The sequence below is a fragment of the Oncorhynchus clarkii genome, chromosome 27, assembly GCF_045791955.1.
Source record: "Oncorhynchus clarkii lewisi isolate Uvic-CL-2024 chromosome 27, UVic_Ocla_1.0, whole genome shotgun sequence".
NCBI lineage: Eukaryota > Metazoa > Chordata > Actinopteri > Salmoniformes > Salmonidae > Oncorhynchus > Oncorhynchus clarkii.
This window is the reverse complement of record NC_092173.1, coordinates 44,170,636-44,188,385: the sequence shown is the minus strand read 5'-3', so window position 1 is coordinate 44,188,385 and position 17,750 is coordinate 44,170,636. Positions and strand designations below refer to the sequence as shown.

General features: G+C 43.8%; 1 protein-coding gene across 3 annotated transcripts; it reads right to left on the bottom strand.

Moving 5' to 3' along the window:
* Nucleotides 1-2,044: 2,044 nt before the first annotated feature.
* Nucleotides 2,045-17,178, bottom strand: LOC139385546 (transcription regulator protein BACH1-like). Of its 3 annotated transcripts, XR_011628962.1 has the most exons (6): nt 17,043-17,177; nt 16,138-16,400; nt 5,403-7,361; nt 5,094-5,300; nt 4,260-4,714; nt 2,045-4,225 (listed from the first exon to the last, which is right to left on the bottom strand). XR_011628962.1 is itself a non-coding variant. In XM_071130693.1 (5 exons), the coding sequence occupies exons 1-5, from the start codon at nt 17,047-17,049 to the stop codon at nt 4,412-4,414; spliced, it is 2,736 nt and encodes a 911-aa protein (XP_070986794.1). In that variant the 5' UTR covers nt 17,050-17,178; the 3' UTR covers nt 2,045-4,411. The 3 variants fall into 3 exon arrangements, 2 of the variants coding, with proteins under 2 accessions (XP_070986794.1, XP_070986793.1); XM_071130693.1 differs by having other exon boundaries at nt 2,045-4,714; nt 16,138-16,397; nt 17,043-17,178; XM_071130692.1 differs by having other exon boundaries at nt 2,045-4,714.
* Between the last annotated feature and the right edge of the window lie 572 nt (nt 17,179-17,750).

Genomic DNA, 17,750 nt, shown 5'->3' with positions numbered 1-17,750 from the left:
TTTGTGCATTTTGCGTCCACCCCAGAAGTACATTAATGTCCAATGGAATGCTGCGTTTTCCTTGCAGCATTGCTTTTGCAAAGTCAGTTGCAGCACGTTCTGTGCGTGGGGTTGGATTTATCGAACGTATGCGTCAAAACTGTATGGGTGGACGGCTTGACAGAAATGGTAGCAGAAGGTGAATGTTAAACTTAAATTGTACACATATCCAGATGATGCGGCGTACCATTTTTTTTTATTGTGATTTTTCAAGGGGTGCTGCAGCACAAAAGGAAACCCTATTTCCCGTGGCTATGGCCTACACCTGTCATATCCTTATTTTTTTTAAATGTTTATTGTCCTATCGTATTAGTTGATGTAAATAGCAGGCCTCATTAAAAAAAAAAGTATCCATATGGGCTGAAGTAACCCTCACAGCTGTTCTCAATTGCAACCAACCCTGGCTACGGATTGGCCACTCCCTAACGCAGACGTCCAGGTTATATTTTAGTCCTGGTCGCAGCCAATCAAGACTATTTCGCCTTCTGGTTGGTATTATCATCAGAGCAATGTAGTCATTATGAGCAGACTAAGGGAGAATCATCTATTTGACAATAATTTCATACAACTGTTTTTAACAAAAAGCTGTCTAAAATAGTCAAGTGTTATCAAGATCATGCAAGACCGGCTCTAGCCTTTTTGGGGGGGGGCCCTAAGCGAGATTTCCTGGTTGCTAAAATTCTAATAGTTTGCCTAATTTCAGTTTATGTGACAAAACAAGCAAGTATAATGGAGAGAATCGTTGTACCATCTAAACCGCTGTGAAATATATTTTCCAGGACCTCAAAAAATATTGTATTTTCAGCTGTTTGAAGTTGGTGTACAAAACCGAATGTGAAAGACAAAAAATAAAACTGAAGAACGGGAAGCATAGAAATAGTGCACATAATAGAACAGATCTTCCACTTCTTAGACTGGCTTTCAATGAGAATGACAGATCTATAACTCACATTTCTATGTGAATTTTTTTGGTCGTTCAAAAAGTTCGGTATTACTGTTTTTCAAAGCAAGTTTTCTGCTGTTTTACACACTTTGCCATGGGGCAGAGAGAAAAGGTTTGTACATTTTCTAACACATTTTATGCAATTCTTACCATTCTAAAATTTGACATGGCTAATTGAGTGACTGTCAGTGACTGACATTAACAAGAGAAACATTTCTAATGCGCAACCAAATTTCTATCTTGCACCTTGTGTAATCTCCATTTTGAAGTACTCCATTTTCTTCTTCAACTACTTCCATGAATTGATAAACAAACTAAAAAGGTTGCACACAGTTGGAAGGACACTGCCTGTGTCCTTTCTAGGTTTCTTCCTAGGTTCCTGCCTTTCTAGGGAGTTTTTCCTAGCCACCGTGCTTCTACACCTGCATTGCTTGCTGTTTGGGGTGTTTTAGGATGGGTTTCTATACAGGACTTTGACATCGGCTGATGTAAGAAGGGCTATATAAATACATTTGACTGATTGATTGACTGACTGATTGACTGACTGATTGATTGACTGACTGATTGATTGATTGACTGACTGACTGATTGACTAATTGACTGACTGATTGATTGACTGATTGACTGACTGATTGACTAATTGACTGACTAATTGACTGATTGACTAATTGACTGACTGATTGACTGACTGATTGACTAATTGACTGACTGATTGATTGACTGACTGATTGATTGACTGACTGATTGACTAATTGACTGACTGATTAATTGACTGACTGACTGACTAATTGACTGACTGATTGACTAATTGACTGACTGACTGATTGACTGACTGATTGATTGACTAATTGACTGGCTGATTGATTGCCCAAAATCTGACTTCTCCAGCAGGAGGTGTTTTTTCCCGCTCAACAAGCAAGTAGTTTTTGTATGGAGGTCAATGAAAGTGTCAAATTTGTTTAACAAAAATTGTAATGGATGATTTGATCGATTTCAAGTTTCGTAATGATTAGGTTGCTGCAGGTGTACTGATGTGAATAGGAGAAGTGACATCACGGCAACTTGGAGAAATATCTCTTTATATTAGAGTTGTGCCTAGTCATTGTCAGTAGTTACCACATCCACAAAGTCATAAACCCCGCCCATTTCTACAATTGATCTTCTAAAAAAGGTGATTTTAAACCTAATTACACTGCTAACCTTGTATCTAACCATAACCTTATATTAGGACAAGAAATATAGTTTTTTGTTTACATTAATTTTCACGATATAGACGATTTTGACTTTGTGGCTGTGGTAACTAATGGGGAAAAAAGTTGTGCCTGTTCTTCACCTGTCCTCTCATTGGCTAGAATGGTCCCACGTGATCTTGCCTCCTCCCGACTGCCTTTCCATTTTTAAAGACATTTTTGTTTTGTTTTTGAGAGCGGTATCTGGTCAATATAATCGATAATCTGCGGCGTCGAAAAAAGTTTGGATAAAATCCACGGAAAATAGATTGATTTCCAAACCTTTAATGTGGAAATCAGAATGCTTTTACCATCTACAGTAAAACATGTTGCCTATTGAAATGAAGGTGCCATCGTAACGTCTCGTTTGAATTCAAACCACTAAAAACAATTGTAAGCCTACAATCAATACACACTCATGGTGAAGAAGGTGCAAGTGTTTGCAATAGATCAGTAAGGAACGTCCTGTAGCAGATAATACATACATTGGCTAAATCCCAAATGGCACCCTATTGTCTTTAGCGAACTACAATAGGCAACAGTGGTCAATTTGGGACGTACACATTGATTCCCTTCTACCCTACAATACTTTTTGTTGTAATACCAGACAGAAATGTAACCGTTATACGTATTTGAAAAGACAGAATGTCATGTCATCGATATCATAAAATGTCTCAATTAATGCTCTTAAAAAAAAAAAAAATTGATGACTTGTTAAAATGATCTAAAATGACAACAACAAAATAACTATAATGATCTTCATTTACCTCACTCAGCAAATCAAACTACTGATGGATGGGCGAATTAAAGAATGGCTGAACAGATAAATGGGTTAAGTGGTTTCCTGAGATTCAAATGAATTAATTCATGCAAAGAGAGATGATGGTCAAAGTCTATTGGCTGTGTGCTTGGTATTGTGCACCTACAGAGAATCTCAAATTTAGTGACAAAATACTGTATTTAAATTGAATAGCTTTTATGTTAAGTGAGAAATACTGTATTTAAATTGAATAGCTTTTATGTTAAGTGAGAAAATTATATTTAAATTGAATTGCATATTATGCTTATGACAAATACTCTATTAAAATGTAATGGCTATTAGGTTCAGTGAGGAAATACTGTATTTAAATTGCATGGATATTATGCTGTACAGTTAGGGCAGCTAAAAAGCACATGTAAATGTAGTCAGAAAGAGGTCCACATCCTACACCCTAGCAGGTATGCATACTGTCACAATAAATATCATGGGGAAAAGGGGTACATGCATCCTGAAAACGTTACAGTAAATCCTTTAAAAAGGGTGTTTGTGACCGTCGTCGACCAGGGTTAGAACCCAGGTGTCCTGCTGTCACGATACTGTGTTGTAATCCCACTGAGCTAAAGTCTATTAGGTTCACACACCAAGTCATTCAAAAGTGTCTTAAAAAACAACAACATGTAATTCTGCTCCACTTCAATGTTCAGACTGATTAGACTTTTCCCTGCTTCTACTTCTGCATTGCTTGCTGTTTGGGGGTTTTAGGCTGGGTTTCTGTACAGCACGTTGAGATATCAGCTGATGTAAGAAGGGCTTGATAAATACATTTGATTTGATCCTTATCTAGTGCACTACCTTTTGACCAGAGCCCTATAGGTCTTGGTCAAAAGTAGGACACTGAATAGTGTGCCATTTGGGACGTAAACTGAGACAGTGAATAACAGTGAGAGTTCATCTGAGCCATACAGTATAGAGTTATATCCAATAACATATCTATATTATCTATACAGTATAGAGTTATATCCAATAACAGATCTATATTATCTATAGTCTATACAGTATATGGCTCTGAATTTATATGTTGCTATGTAGCGCTAGGCAGTTCTCTGGGGCAGGATGGGACAGCATTGGGGCAGTTCTCTGGGGCAGGATGGGACAGCATTGGGGCAGTTCTCTGGGGCAGGTTGAGGTTGGTGCAGCCTTGGGGCAGTTCTCTAGGGCAGGTTGGGACCGCCTTGGGGCAGTTCTCTAGGGCAGGTTGGGACCGCCTTGGGGCAGTTCTCTAGGGCAGGTTGGGACCGCCTTGGGGCAGTTCTCTAGAGTAGGTTGGGACAGCCTTGGGGCAGTTCTCTAGGGCAGGTTAAGGCAGTGGTGGGGCTGTGATTGGGTCTAGGGCTATGCTGGTGGTTGTGGTGTAGGCAGGGGTTGGGGCTGTGATTGGTTCTAGGGCTGTGCTGGTGCTGGTGGTGTAGGCAGGGGTTGGGGCTCTAAGCTCTCTGGCTTCAGTCCCAGGGGGAGGCCGGGAGAGGAGAGGGGGAGGCTGGGGGAGGCCAGAGTGTTGAGGAGGGCTGAGACAGAGACGTCAGGAGACTGGAGCTTGGCTAGGAGCTGTAGCTGGTCCTGCTCATGACAGACCCCTGCCTCGTTGCAGACGCTGTGACACAGTCCTGTCAGACTCTGTAACATCTCCTCCATGTTCCTCTGCAGATGGGCCTGCTCCTCCAGCAACCTCTTCTTCTCTCCTCTCTGTGGGGCAGAACAGGATGTTACATCACAACCCACTGGACCAATACAACACAGCTCAGCTATGAATGTCATTGTGTAATTAGTCACATAAGAGGCTAATTATTTATGCATTGCTCAATTTACTAAACTCCAGTTGAACAATCCGCTACTTATAACATGTATTGCTGAAATGTTTACAATTAAATCAAAATTGCCAGATTATAAATAAGATTATAATGCTATATTATGAGATTATAAGGGTTGGCGTCAATTAAATTTAAATTCCAGCCAATTCAGGAATTACACCGAAATTGGAATTTGGTTTACTTTCTGAATGGACTGGAATTGAAATGGAATTGACCCAACTCTGCAAGAGAGATGATAGCAAAAACAGACGTACCAGTGTGCCGATCTCAGTCTGTAGTTTACTGATGCCTTCTAGCTTCCTCTTGCGACAGCGCTGGGCGGCCACGCGGTTCTTGCTGCGTCGTCGGACGTCGTGGACGAATTCCAGCTGTTCGTGGGTCAGCTGCTGGCATCGGAGGAGCTGTTGGAAGGCACTACGACTCACTGACGAGATCTGAACCACCGGGAAGGGCAGACGAACCTGGAGAACACACCACGGATGGGTGTTAAAGACAGATGGTCTCTAACCCTAACCCTAACTCATTACACCGATACACTGTGACCTTTCAGTAAGAACTCTGACCTCTTGTGCTCTCCTGTTGTTGGCCTCTCTCTCCGTGTCTCCGTCTGTGTCCAGGTCTCCGTCTGAGTCCTCTCCTGAGTTAAGAGATGACATGTAGGGACTCATCTCAGACTGGGACAGGCTGTGGTTCCCACCGGGGGTCTGGGCCTCCCCGGTCTCCTCCACCCCACCCATCACACCAGACTGTCCTACCTTACCCATCTCCCCCACCCCCCCTACCTCTTCCATCCCCTCCATCCCCCCTGCCTCTCCTGTCCCCAGGTCTCTAAGGAAGGGACAGTCTGCTGGATTTGAGTTCAGGTCTAGCTGCCAGGGGAAGTCTGTAGCCTTTCCCAGACCTCCGTGCTCCATGGTGTCCAGATTAGGAACTCTCCCCAGACCTCTGTGCTCCATGGTGTCCAGATTAGGAACTCTCCCCAGACCTCCGTGCTCCATGGTGTCCAGATTAGGAACTCTCCCCAGACCTCCGTGCTCCATGGTGTCCAGATTAGGGAGACTAGGGAGAGGTTCAGTCTGTGAGGGGTATAAATCAGGCCAGAAACCCTTGGCCAGATGTTCAGCCACCTCCCTCTCCACGCTGCTCCGCTCTCCATACCCCCTACCATCAGGGGTAAGACCACAGAGGGTGGGGTCAGAGAGGGAGGGGTCAGTGAGGGCGGAGTCAGGGAGATGACCCTCAACAGCCACGCTGCCATCCAGACCAGGGTCCTCTCTCTGCATTAACACAGGTAGCTGATCTACTTGACCTAATCGTTGTGGCCTTGGGAGCATAAGGCATCCATCATGGCTCTCCCCCTCACTATTTTCTGAGTTAGGGCTTTTGTGTATTGCCAGGAGATCCAATACAGGTAGCTGAAGCTCAGCCTCCTCTACCACCCCTGAGCCTCTCAGTGGGCACGTGCTACAGGAACCTGGGTTACTCCCAGCTTCTTCAGCCATCAGACTCCCAACAACAGGCTGGTCATCATCCATCTCTCCAACCGTTGCCTCAATAAGGTCTGATGGGCTCGCATCCTCATGGGACGGCAGTTCACAGGAGAGTGGGCAATCTCTCAGACTCCCCTCACCCATCGTCATGGGACACACCGCTGCCTCCATCCCTAGGATGTCTCTATCACTGAAAACGGCGTCGGGGTCTGGCTTACGGTCAACACCACCAGGACACGGCATGGCCAGGATGGGACAGACACCAAGACCACTGGAGGACGGCAGTCCCCCGAGGGATAAGGGTGACATGTTGGGGCCACAGGTCTGTAGACAGAACTGCTCCCGACCACTGCTGACCGGGTTGACTAGTAAGGCCAGGCTCTTTGGACATCGGGATGACGACAGAAAGTTTATTTGTAAGTTTCCGTCCGAAGGCACTGTTAAACTCTGGTGTGACATTGTTCCACTTGGGTTGGCAGTTGAACACTGTGCCCTGACGTCACTTCCTATGTTCCTGACATCACTTCCTGTTGTCTGGCTTGGGCCCGTGTTCTGGGGATGAGGTAGAACCTGCTGCTCTCGGTCTTGGTTTGTGTCTGTATTGTGGGCTAAACTGCCACTAGGCAACAAGCCCTGGCTGGGGGTCATGCCACTAGGCAACAAGCCCTGGCTGGGGGTCATGCTCTGGTTGGGGGTCCTGCTTTGAGACTGACAGCCTGTACAGTGGGCTGAATCGACACTGGGGGACCTCCTCTGGCCGGGGGACCTGCCACTAGGAAATCTTCCCTGGTTGGAGGACCTGATCTGGGACCTGCCCTGACAGCAGACTCCTCTTCTTCTTCTTGCCTCCTGGGCTGTAATGTTGCTACCCTCCAGGAACTTTGGCAAAAGGAAGTCGAAGCAGCTAGTCTCCAGGTTGTGAAACCCCAGGAGCCCGGCACACCTGTGGATGGCCATGATATTGTCTTTGGTGAAGAGCAGCTTGGAGGTGTAGCAGAACTGTAGCAATGGTTCAAACCCCTCTGCTGTTACCTGGAGAGGGAAATATGTTAATATCTAACCTGTACCACAGCACACCGACTCAGTACCGGTACCCCTTGTATATAGCCTCGTTATTGTTATTGTTATTGTGGTACTTTTTACTTGAGTTTGTTTGGTAAATATTTTCTTAACTCTTCTTGAACTGCACTGAGGTTAGCATGTCTTGGGGGTATGATATCAAATGCTAACCTGCCTTGTTATTGTGATGGTGAGAGGTTAGCATGTCTTGGGGGTATGATATCAAATGCTAACCTGCCTTGTGATTGTGATGGTGAGAGGTTAGCATGTCTTGGGGGTATGATAACAAATGCTAACCTGCCTTGTGATTGTGATGGTGAGAGGTTAGCATGTCTTGGGGGTATGATATCAAATGCTAACCTGCCTTGTTATTGTAATGGTGAGAGGTTAGCATGTCTTGGGGGTATGATCTAAAATGCTAACCTGCCTTGTTATTGTGATGGTGAGAGGTTAGCATGTCTTGGGGGTATGATATCAAATGCTAACCTGCCTTGTGATTGTGATGGTGAGAGGTTAGCATGTCTTGGGGGTATGATCTAAAATGCTAACCTGCCTTGTTATTGTGATGGTGAGAGGTTAGCATGTCTTGGGGGTATGATCTAAAATGCTAACCTGCCTTGTTATTGTGATGGTGAGAGGTTAGCATGTCTTGGGGGTATGATATCAAATGCTAACCTGCCTTGTTATTGTGATGGTGAGAGGTTAGCATGTCTTGGGGGTATGATATAAAATGCTAACCTGCCTTGTTATTGTAATGGTGAGAGGTTAGCATGTCTTGGGGGTATGATATCAAATGCTAACCTGCCTTGTGATTGTGATGGTGAGAGGTTAGCATGTCTTGGGGGTATGATATCAAATGCTAACCTGCCTTGTGATTGTGATGGTGAGAGGTTAGCATGTCTTGGGGGTATGATATCAAATGCTAACCTGCCTTGTTATTGTGATGGTGAGAGGTTAGCATGTCTTGGGGGTATGATATCAAATGCTAACCTGCCTTGTTATTGTGATGGTGAGAGGTTAGCATGTCTTGGGGGTATGATATCAAATGCTAACCTGCCTTGTTATTGTAATGGTGAGAGGTTAGCATGTCTTGGGGGTATGATATCAAATGCTAACCTGCCTTGTTATTGTGATGGTGAGAGATTAGCATGTCTTGGGGGTATGATATCAAATGCTAACCTGCCTTGTTATTGTAATGGTGAGAGGTTAGCATGTCTTGGGGGTATGATATCAAATGCTAACCTGTCTTGTTATTGTAATGGTGAGAGGTTAGCATGTCTTGGGGGTATGATCTAAAATGCTAACCTGCCTTGTGATTGTGATGGTGAGAGGTTAGCATGTCTTGGGGGTATGATATCAAATGCTAACCTGCCTTGTTATTGTGATGGTGAGAGGTTAGCATGTCTTGGGGGTATGATATCAAATGCTAACTTGCCTTGTTATTGTAATGGTAAGAGGTTAGCATGTCTTGGGGGTATGATATAAAATGCTAACCTGCCTTGTTATTGTGATGGTGAGAGGTTAGCATGTCTTGGGGGTATGATATCAAATGCTAACCTGCCTTGTTATTGTGATGGTGAGAGGTTAGCATGTCTTGGGGGTATGATATCAAATGCTAACCTGCCTTGTTATTGTGATGGTGAGAGGTTAGCATGTCTTGGGGGTATGATATCAAATGCTAACCTGCCTTGTTATTGTGATGGAGAGAGGTTAGCATGTCTTGGGGGTATGATATCAAATGCTAACCTGCCTTGTTATTGTAATGGTGAGAGGTTAGCATGTCTTGGGGGTATGATCTAAAATGCTAACCTGCCTTGTTATTGTGATGGTGAGAGGTTAGCATGTCTTGGGGGTATGATATAAAATGCTAACCTGCCTTGTTATTGTGATGGTGAGAGGTTAGCATGTCTTGGGGGTATGATATCAAATGCTAACTTGCCTTGTTATTGTAATGGTGAGAGGTTAGCATGTCTTGGGGGTATGATATCAAATGCTAACCTGCCTTGTGATTGTGATGGTGAGAGGTTAGCATGTCTTGGGGGTATGATATAAAATGCTAACCTGCCTTGTTATGTGATGGTGAGAGGTTAGCATGTCTTGGGGGTATGATATCAAATGCTAACCTGCCTTGTTATTGTAATGGTGAGAGGTTAGCATGTCTTGGGGGTATGATATCAAATGCTAACCTGCCTTGTTATTGTAATGGTGAGAGGTTAGCATGTCTTGGGGGTATGATATCAAATGCTAACCTGCCTTGTGATTGTGATGGTGAGAGGTTAGCATGTCTTGGGGGTATGATCTAAAATGCTAACCTGCCTTGTTATTGTGATGGTGAGAGGTTAGCATGTCTTGGGGGTATGATCTAAAATGCTAACCTGCCTTGTTATTGTGATGGTGAGAGGTTAGCATGTCTTGGGGGTATGATATCAAATGCTAACCTGCCTTGTTATTGTGATGGTGAGAGGTTAGCATGTCTTGGGGGTATGATATAAAATGCTAACCTGCCTTGTTATTGTAATGGTGAGAGGTTAGCATGTCTTGGGGGTATGATATCAAATGCTAACCTGCCTTGTGATTGTGATGGTGAGAGGTTAGCATGTCTTGGGGGTATGATATCAAATGCTAACCTGCCTTGTGATTGTGATGGTGAGAGGTTAACATGTCTTGGGGGTATGATATCAAATGCTAACCTGCCTTGTGATTGTGATGGTGAGAGGTTAGCATGTCTTGGGGGTATGATATCAAATGCTAACCTGCCTTGTTATTGTGATGGTGAGAGGTTAGCATGTCTTGGGGGTATGATATCAAATGCTAACCTGCCTTGTTATTGTAATGGTGAGAGGTTAGCATGTCTTGGGGGTATGATATCAAATGCTAACCTGCCTTGTTATTGTGATGGTGAGAGATTAGCATGTCTTGGGGGTATGATATCAAATGCTAACCTGCCTTGTTATTGTAATGGTGAGAGGTTAGCATGTCTTGGGGGTATGATATAAAATGCTAACCTGCCTTGTTATTGTAATGGTGAGAGGTTAGCATGTCTTGGGGGTATGATATCAAATGCTAACCTGCCTTGTGATTGTGATGGTGAGAGGTTAGCATGTCTTGGGGGTATGATATCAAATGCTAACCTGCCTTGTGATTGTGATGGTGAGAGGTTAGCATGTCTTGGGGGTATGATATCAAATGCTAACCTGCCTTGTGATTGTGATGGTGAGAGGTTAGCATGTCTTGGGGGTATGATATCAAATGCTAACCTGCCTTGTTATTGTAATGGTGAGAGGTTAGCATGTCTTGGGGGTATGATATCAAATGCTAACCTGCCTTGTTATTGTGATGGTGAGAGATTAGCATGTCTTGGGGGTATGATATCAAATGCTAACCTGCCTTGTTATTGTAATGGTGAGAGGTTAGCATGTCTTGGGGGTATGATATCAAATGCTAACCTGCCTTGTTATTGTAATGGTGAGAGGTTAGCATGTCTTGGGGGTATGATCTAAAATGCTAACCTGCCTTGTTATTGTGATGGTGAGAGGTTAGCATGTCTTGGGGGTATGATATCAAATGCTAACCTGCCTTGTTATTGTGATGGTGAGAGGTTAGCATGTCTTGGGGGTATGATATCAAATGCTAACTTGCCTTGTTATTGTAATGGTAAGAGGTTAGCATGTCTTGGGGGTATGATATAAAATGCTAACCTGCCTTGTTATTGTGATGGTGAGAGGTTAGCATGTCTTGGGGGTATGATATCAAATGCTAACCTGCCTTGTTATTGTGATGGTGAGAGGTTAGCATGTCTTGGGGGTATGATATCAAATGCTAACCTGCCTTGTTATTGTGATGGTGAGAGGTTAGCATGTCTTGGGGGTATGATATCAAATGCTAACCTGCCTTGTTATTGTGATGGTGAGAGGTTAGCATGTCTTGGGGGTATGATATCAAATGCTAACCTGCCTTGTTATTGTAATGGTGAGAGGTTAGCATGTCTTGGGGGTATGATCTAAAATGCTAACCTGCCTTGTTATTGTGATGGTGAGAGGTTAGCATGTCTTGGGGGTATGATATAAAATGCTAACCTGCCTTGTTATTGTGATGGTGAGAGGTTAGCATGTCTTGGGGGTATGATATCAAATGCTAACCTGCCTTGTTATTGTAATGGTGAGAGGTTAGCATGTCTTGGGGGTATGATCTAAAATGCTAACCTGCCTTGTTATTGTGATGGTGAGAGGTTAGCATGTCTTGGGGGTATGATATCAAATGCTAACTTGCCTTGTTATTGTAATGGTGAGAGGTTAGCATGTCTTGGGGCTATGATATCAAATGCTAACCTGCCTTGTGATTGTGATGGTGAGAGGTTAGCATGTCTTGGGGGTATGATATAAAATGCTAACCTGCCTTGTTATGTGATGGTGAGAGGTTAGCATGTCTTGGGGGTATGATATCAAATGCTAACCTGCCTTGTTATTGTAATGGTGAGAGGTTAGCATGTCTTGGGGGTATGATATCAAATGCTAACCTGCCTTGTTATTGTAATGGTGAGAGGTTAGCATGTCTTGGGGGTATGATATCAAATGCTAACCTGCCTTGTTATTGTAATGGTGAGAGGTTAGCATGTCTTGGGGGTATGATCTAAAATGCTAACCTGCCTTGTTATTGTGATGGTGAGAGGTTAGCATGTCTTGGGGGTATGATATCAAATGCTAACCTGCCTTGTTATTGTGATGGTGAGAGGTTAGCATGTCTTGGGGGTATGATATCAAATGCTAACTTGCCTTGTTATTGTAATGGTAAGAGGTTAGCATGTCTTGGGGGTATGATATAAAATGCTAACCTGCCTTGTTATTGTGATGGTGAGAGGTTAGCATGTCTTGGGGGTATGATATCAAATGCTAACCTGCCTTGTTATTGTGATGGTGAGAGGTTAGCATGTCTTGGGGGTATGATATCAAATGCTAACCTGCCTTGTTATTGTGATGGTGAGAGGTTAGCATGTCTTGGGGGTATGATATCAAATGCTAACCTGCCTTGTTATTGTGATGGTGAGAGGTTAGCATGTCTTGGGGGTATGATATCAAATGCTAACCTGCCTTGTTATTGTAATGGTGAGAGGTTAGCATGTCTTGGGGGTATGATCTAAAATGCTAACCTGCCTTGTTATTGTGATGGTGAGAGGTTAGCATGTCTTGGGGGTATGATATCAAATGCTAACTTGCCTTGTTATTGTAATGGTGAGAGGTTAGCATGTCTTGGGGCTATGATATCAAATGCTAACCTGCCTTGTGATTGTGATGGTGAGAGGTTAGCATGTCTTGGGGGTATGATATAAAATGCTAACCTGCCTTGTTATGTGATGGTGAGAGGTTAGCATGTCTTGGGGGTATGATATCAAATGCTAACCTGCCTTGTTATTGTAATGGTGAGAGGTTAGCATGTCTTGGGGGTATGATATCAAATGCTAACCTGCCTTGTTATTGTAATGGTGAGAGGTTAGCATGTCTTGGGGGTATGATATCAAATGCTAACCTGCCTTGTTATTGTAATGGTGAGAGGTTAGCATGTCTTGGGGGTATGATCTAAAATGCTAACCTGCCTTGTTATTGTGATGGTGAGAGGTTAGCATGTCTTGGGGGTATGATATAAAATGCTAACCTGCCTTGTTATTGTGATGGTTAGATGTTAGCATGTCTTGGGGGTATGATATCAAATGCTAACCTGCCTTGTTATTGTAATAGTGAGAGGTTAGCATGTCTTGGGGGTATGATCTAAAATGCTAACCTGCCTTGTTATTGTGATGGTGAGAGGTTAGCATGTCTTGGGGGTATGATATCAAATGCCAACCTGCCTTGTTATTGTGATGGTGAGAGGTTAGCATGTCTTGGGGGTATGATATCAAATGCTAACTTGCCTTGTTATTGTAATGGTGAGAGGTTAGCATGTCTTGGGGGTATGATATCAAATGCTAACCTGCCTTGTTATTGTAATGGTGAGAGGTTAGCATGTCTTGGGGGTATGACATTTGTGCGTCTGTAACTTTCTCACTAATTATTAATCGCGATTCATTAGACTATCTGTAATCGTGGTAGCATCAACAATAATGTCGAAGTGTTTAGAAACATTCTATTCTTTTTTACATTTTTTTTTAAAAAGTGACTCCAAAATGACACAATACATCATTTACCATTCATTTCTTTTGGGCAGAAAATGATCTGAAACACAACCAAACCAAAGAGCAAACTGGTCGTGTTCATGCCACATTAAAAAGATAATACATTTTTACAGTTGAACAACATGTCTTTACTATAAAACGCTTAATTTTATTTATTTTAAAAAAAAATTTTTTTTAACATAGGAGGTTCTGTAAATAAAACATGCCCCCCTATGGAAATGAAATGCTCATCCAACTGATTCATCCGGGCTCAGACCCTGGAGCCCCCTACAGACCCTGGAGCCCTCTACAGACCCTGGAGCCCTCTACAGACCCTGGAGCCCCCTACAGACCCTGGAGCCCCCTACAGACCCTGGAGCCCCCTACAAACCCTGGAGCCCCTTACAGACCCTGGAGCCCTCTACAGACCCTGGAGCCCTCTACAGACCCTGGAGCCCTCTACAGACCCTGGAGCCCCCTACAAACCCTGGAGCCCCTTACAGACCCTGGAGCCCCCTACAGACCCTGGAGCCCCCTACAGACCCTGGAGCCCCCTACAGACCCTGGAGCCCCCTACAGACCCTGGAGCCCCTACAGACCCTAGAGCCCCCTACAGACCCTAGAGCCCCCTACAGACCCTAGAGCCCCCTACAGACCCTGGAGCCCCTTACAGACCCTGGAGCCCCTTACAGAACCTGGAGCCCTACGGGCCTTTGTTCCCTACACAGTGCATTACTTTAGACCAGAGCCCTTCTATGGGCCCTGACACCGTATTCCCTACATATAATGTCACCATACAGTGCATTCGGAAAGTATTCAGACCACATGACTTTTCCCACATTTTCATAACTCAGCCTTTTTCTAAATGGATTGAATAAAACATTTTCCTCATCAATGTACACACAATATACCATAATGACAAAGCGAAAACAGGTTTTTAGATGTTTTTTTGTTGCAAATGTATTAAAAAATAAAAAACAGAAATACCTTATTTACATCAGTATTCAGACACTTTGCTATGAGTCTCAAATTTCAGCTCAGGTGCATCCTGTTTCTACTAATCATCCTTGAGATGTTTCTACAACTTGATTGGAGTCCACCTGTGGTAAATTCAATATGATTGGACATGATTTGGAAAGTCACACACCTGTCAATATGAGGTCCCACAGTTGACAGTGCTTGTCAGAGCAAAAAATAAAAAATGAGGTCGATGGAATCGTCCCCAGAGCTCCGAGACAGGATTGTGTCGAGGCACAGATCTGGGGAAGGGTACCAAAACATTTCTGCAGCATTGAATGTCCTTAAGAACACAGTGGCCTCCATAATTCTTAAATGGAAGAAGTTTGGAACCAGGAAGAGTCTTCCTAGAGCTGGCCGCCCGACCAAACTGAGCAATCGGGGAAAAAGGGCCTTGGTCATGGAGGTTACCAAGAACCCAATGGTCACTCTGACAGAGCTATAGAATTCCTCTGTGGAGATGGGAGAACCTTCCAGAAGGACAACCATCTCTGCATCACTCCCCCAATCAGGACTTTATGTTAGTGGCCAGACAGAAGCCACTCCTCAGTAAAAGGCACTTGTCAGCCCATTTGGAGTTTGCCAAAAGGCACCTAAAAGACTCTCAGACCATGAGAAACATGTGTCTCTGATCTGATGAACCCAAGATTGAACTTTTTGGCCTGAATGCCAAGCATCACGTCTGGAGGAAACCTGGCACCATCCCTACGGTGAAACATGGTGGTGGCAGCATCATGCTGTGGGGATGTTTTTCAGCGGCAGGGACTGGGAGACTAGTCAGGATCGAGGGAAAGATGAACGAAGCAAAGTACAGACAGATCCTTGATAAAAATCTGCTCCAAAGTGCTCAGGACCTCAGACTGGGTCAAAGGTTCACCTTCTAACGGGACAACGACCCTAAGCACACAGCCAAGCCAATGCAGGAGCAGCTTCGGGACAAGTCTCTGAATGTCCTTGAGTGGCCCAGCCAGAGCCCAGACTTGAACCCGATCAAACATCTCTGGAGAGACCTGAAAGTAGCTGTGCAGCGATGCTCCCCATCCAACCTGACAGAGCTTGAGAGGATCTGCAGAGAAGAATGGGTGAAACTCCCCAAATACAGGTGTGCCAAGCTTGAAGCATCATACCCAAGAAGACTCGAGGCTGTAATCACTGCCAAAGGTGCTTCAACAAGGTGCTTCAACAAAGTACTGAGTAAAGGGTCTGAATACTTATGTAAATGTGACATTTACATTTTTTATTTTTTTTACAAATGTGCAAAAATGTATTTTTGCTTTATCATTATGAGGTATTGTATGTAGATAAACGAGGGGGAAAAACTATGTAATAATTTTTTTAAAAATAAATAAGGCTAATAACGTAACAAAAATGTAGAAAAAGTCAGGTGGTCTGAATACAACTGTAGCAACTTCGGAAGTTAGATTGCGTTTCTTAATAACGCGTTCTGCATTACCCTGCGCTATGGGCATTTCCGGCGCCGACAGAGATGGCCGCCTCGATTCGCTATGGGCAACAAGGTAGTACGCTTTCTGAATACAGGGTGCCATTTGAGACAAAACCACAGTGTAGCTTGTATATGACCCTGACCTGATCAGGCAGAGTGAGCACCAGGCTGGGGCTGGTGTGGTTGAGGATCCTGCTGTGGAAGTAGTCACTACAGGAGGCCAGTACAGAGCAGTGGGCCCTGAACGCCCTGCCACCTGCCACTAGTGTAACATCACACAACACATCACTCAGTCTCTGGTCGTTGAGACGCGTCAGGACGTGGGAGCTGTGAACCGTAGACTGGAACGTGAACACGGAGGTACGGTCGCCCCTGAGAGACATGGTGGTGACAACCTGACAAGCTGCTGGGACAAATATCAGACAGACATAAACAAGATAAATAGACACGAACAACTGTTGGGATTGTAAACTATGAATTATCTCTAATAATTGTATATTAGTAATATATTCTCTACGATTGTCCGAATCAATGTCCAATTAAAAGTATTTGTGTCCGTTGTGTGTTTGTGCGTTTTCCTGGGGTTGAGCAATAGCAGGAAATGCTGACTCATGCTTAGGCAAGTGAAGGAGAAGCATCGTTTTTTCGTTCGTTCTAGACTTCTTTTAAAACAGTTTTGGATATTGCCGAGTTTAATTTCTTAGTTTTAATTATCCTCATTCCTCAATTTGACTAAAACAAATGAATTAGACCTATGCATAGGTAACTTCTGGCTATAATAGCAGAACTGTATCAAATAGCAAACATCGAGTTAGACTATGGGGATCCATACCCTCCCTATAGAAAGCGGATCAACCGATAAAAATAACATATATTTTTTTGCAACGTATTTTCACACACTACCGTTACTTTCACAACAGGACAATGGCAATAACGCGCGATCATGATTTAGAACGTTCTTCTCGCATTGGGCAGAGTTTGCAAGTAGTTACAATGTATCGTTCCATTCCTACCTCACTGTCTAGAATTGACACATTGTTTCACCTACCTGTCATGTCACCGAGATGATAGTTCCATTTAATGTTACACCAGTTTATGATAAAAATGCTGCTTTCGGTTGGTCTACATTCCACTGGTGAAACAAAATGTCATGTGACAATAAACGTATGCACCAGGAAGTATTTGGCGTTACACTATTTGACCAAAGATTGTCTATTATATTGACAAGATAGTCAAGTGACCGCTCAAACAATGCAAATACGTCCTCAAAGATGGAAGGCAGGCGAGATCAGGTGGGTCCATTCTAGCCAATGAGAGGACAGATACAAGTGAAAAACAGGCCAGAGATAAAGGACTTTGTTTCTGTGCCATTATAGCCTCAATTGCACTGCCTGTGCTGTCACAGACGCTATCTCCATTTTAAAGTAGTCCATTTTTCTTTTCTTCGTTGGCTTATTGCGCCCTTATCTCAGCTCACTGGTCACTACAGCAGCACCCACTCGTAGCACGTGCTCCAGCAGGTATATTTCACTGGTCACCCCCAAAGCCAATCCCTTCTTTGGCTGCCCTTTCCTTCCAGTTCTCTGCTGCCAATAACTGGAACGAATTGTAAAAAAAATCACTGAAGCTGGAGACTCATTTCTCACTCACTAACTTTAAGCATCAGCTGTCAGAGCAGCTCACAGATCATTGCACCTGTACATAGCCCATCTGTAAATATCCCAACCAACTACCTCATCCCCATATTGTTATTTTA

Coding starts and splice junctions, on each gene's coding strand:
- LOC139385546 (XM_071130692.1), bottom strand. Junction 5,301..5,402: donor ACAACAGGAGAGCACAAGAG/GTCAGAGTTCTT, acceptor TGTGTTCTCCAG/GTTCGTCTGCCCTTCCCGGT. Junction 4,715..5,093: donor AGACTGAGATCGGCACACTG/GTACGTCTGTTT, acceptor TCTGCCCCACAG/AGAGGAGAGAAGAAGAGGTT.